Source organism: Limulus polyphemus, unplaced genomic scaffold (assembly GCF_000517525.1).
Source record: "Limulus polyphemus unplaced genomic scaffold, Limulus_polyphemus-2.1.2 Scaffold9776, whole genome shotgun sequence".
NCBI classification, from domain to species: Eukaryota; Metazoa; Arthropoda; class Merostomata; order Xiphosura; family Limulidae; genus Limulus; species Limulus polyphemus.
The window spans coordinates 13,250-16,402 of record NW_013675386.1 but is presented as its reverse complement, the minus strand read 5'-3'; the positions used below and the strand labels follow the sequence as shown (position 1 = coordinate 16,402).

At 33.7% G+C, this 3,153-nt stretch overlaps 1 protein-coding gene across 2 annotated transcripts in view; it reads right to left on the bottom strand.

Annotated features, from left to right (window-relative positions):
* LOC106476087 (lysosomal-associated transmembrane protein 4A-like) overlaps positions 1–3,153 on the bottom strand; it is a 17,767-nt gene that overhangs the window by 4,303 nt on the left and 10,311 nt on the right. For both annotated transcript variants that reach the window (XM_013936760.2, XM_022380039.1), the window contains exons 5-6: positions 1,757–1,975; positions 499–594 (exon numbers count right to left, since the gene is read on the bottom strand). In XM_013936760.2, the coding sequence (XP_013792214.1) occupies positions 499–594; positions 1,757–1,975 (315 nt within the window). The remainder of the gene's footprint in view (positions 1–498; positions 595–1,756; positions 1,976–3,153) is intronic.

The window sequence follows — 3,153 nt, the reverse complement described above, 5'->3', positions numbered from 1 at the left end:
AGTCTTAAAACTCTACATAATGTTCAATAAACACAAAACTAAGTTTTAGCTGCCAGTTTGATCTTAAATCGTTTGGCTTTGTGGACACCCAGTTATCTCCACATTTGTTTAAAACACTTACAGTTGGAAGCTAATTATAACACTTTCTGGTTGTCATAATAATGAAATCTCTACATTTTTTTCACTCACTTTACTTAATAATTTCCAGCTTACCCCTGATAATAAAATGGCTATCTTTCGATAGCACTCAGATTATAAGGTTTCTTATTTTTGTTCTTAGTTATTTTTGCAACCTATATGTTTACCTCACATCACAAAGTTTGACATTAGGGGTACTCCAACAGTATATTTCATTACTATAAAATATATCGAATTTCTCCAGGTTCACAACTACAGTGATCAAAGTATTACAAACAGTAAAGAATAACAATAAAATACCTTCAGGTACGATATACCACAAACAGAGGGGTTCTTAACTCAACAGAACACAATACAAACCTCTCCATCAGTGTCTGGATGTATCTCCACCTGACGTCGACAAGTCATCATTCGCAAGTACCTATAGCACGCCCACACAACTGCCATCAGGTAAGCCTAATGAGAATGACATCAAATTTAGAACATGATTACGTTCTATTATACAGATAAATCCAACCTTAACATCAGACAGCTTTTAGTTTTATCAAGGCTATTTTGTTTTCATGGTACTTTCAAGAACATATTTAGTTCAAAGAAAGTATACTACTGCTAAGAACTTCGAGCACACATATCTGTAAGGAAAACAAAACTTTACAAACTTATATTTAATGTTAGTGGTTGTGAAAAAAAATCAGTAAACAAAGCATATAAAGGAACTCTTTTAAAAAACAAGTAACACTTTTTATTTTAACTTAAATCTTGAATTCAACAGCTTTTCATGTGCCAGGGAATCACAAGCTGTATGAGTGCATTTCAGTGACTAAGTAGCTAGGTTTAGCCACATTCAATACCATCTCTAGTAGTCAATCAACACAGCATTTTGAGTAATGAAAGTTCTAGCAGCTAACCCTAACTTTCGTACTATCATTGATTACTTAACTGATATGTTCACAAGCCTACCAGGTAATTCCAACATGATGACTGTGTGAGTTGATTGTTCCTAGACTATTTGATGTATTACATGCAAAGCTTTTATAAAGGCCAAGGGTAACTATCTAGGAGAATCTAAGATTTGAGTTAAACAGATTAGTGTTGGTTTGCAAGTTTTCATTTAAGTAATTTTTTGTCCACAAATATGTACATGTCAGTAAATTTCTGAGCAGTGATGTACATTTTCTATTAAACGATTTCCTTCTCGTTTTTTTAGATAAATTCAGAGAAGATTATACTCATGAACTTTGACAGCTCCAATAGTTACTGATTTTTATATATTTAATTAATCTGTAATTAGTCACCACCTCCATCTTTAGTCAAACAAACGTTATCCCACTGTAATTAGTCACCGCTTCCATCTTTAATAAAACAAACGTTATACCACTGTAATTAGTCACCGCCTCCATCTTTAGTCAAACAAACGTTATCCCACTGTAATTAGTCACCTCCTCCATCTTTAGTCAAACAAACGTTATCCCACTGTAATTAGTCACCGCCTCCATCTTTAGTCAAACAAACGTTATCCCACTATAATTAGTCACACCTTTCATCTTTAGTCAAACAGATGTTATCCCAACTTTACTGGTGCTCTTTTGATGTTTAAAGCAGTAGTTGAAATTCTTACCTTCACCACCAGGTACACCATGAAGATACCCACAACGAGGGCACACAACAGCTGGGGGTCTAATTGCAGCAACTCCTGCTGGAAGGGCAAGTCTTTCATGTTCTCGATGTTATCTCGGATGTTTGGTAAGTATGCAAAGTAGCCAACCATGGTAAGGGCAGATATCATCAAGTCAAGGATTTGGAGACAAAAGAAAGGGATAAGGTAGCTGGGCTTTGCCTATCACAGGAAGAAATAATTAGAATTTGTTCCCAAATATCATGACCTTACATTTTAGCTATAACCTGATGAAAAGTTTCAATCTAATACAGTCCAATAATCACCTGAAACCAATTTAATTTTCCTGACATTCCTGTTGTTTCCTTCTGGAAGATCAGAAGTCTTAAAGATACCCTTATTCATACAAAGATTAATTGCAACCCACCATAGAATGGTCATCTCCAATGTAACAAAAAGACTCCCAGTTTACCCCTGATGAAGAAAGTGCTCAGGTAATAGGGTTTTGTTTTACATGGATGTTTTGAATCTGCAGGTTTTCCTGATAGGACAACAACTGGGCCATCATCTACATGCATTTTGTACTAACAATATTATAAAGCTGGTTATGAATATTCACCAAATACAACTGTACAATCTTTTATTAATCAATCTAGCCACATGAAACAATTATTTAATAAAAGTTTATGTTAAAAACATGTAGCTTACAGTTGACATTGTAGTACTGAAGTCTATTCTCTTCTTGCAGAGTTTCTGTAAGCCAGATAGTACCTTGAGTTTAAGACTTTTAAAGGCTTGCTTAGAAAGATCAAAAGTACAAGAGTCCAGCATAGAACTTAGTTGTCAAAAACAATTAAGACTCATTTTGTAAAGTTGTGGCTCTACTTTGTTCAACTGTTTGACAAAAAAAGCAGTGACACAAACCTCTAACCAGTGGTCATATTTTATAGGTGTTTCATAAGCCTAGTTAGGGTAGTTTGTTTTTATGTGCAAGACAGATATTTATTTAACACATGAAGGTAGTTCTTTAATCTTCCAAAGTATGCACTGAAATGTCAGCTATTTTCTACCTGCAGTATATATTTGAAATTCAACAGGAAACTATTCAAAAAGATCCATCATACACAAAACATTTTGTACACACGGATAATGTAATAGGGTTAACTTAAATCATCAAACTTAGTCTCTTTGTAGGTATACAAGTTTCACAGATGTAAAGGAATCAAACCAACACACACACAACTATACTTGCTACATGAATAGAGATAAATTAAATATAAAAACACAACTATACTTGCTACATGAATAGAGATAAATTAAATGTAAAACACAACAATACTTGCTACATGAATAGAGATAAATTAAATGTAAAACACAACAATACTTGCTACATGAATAGA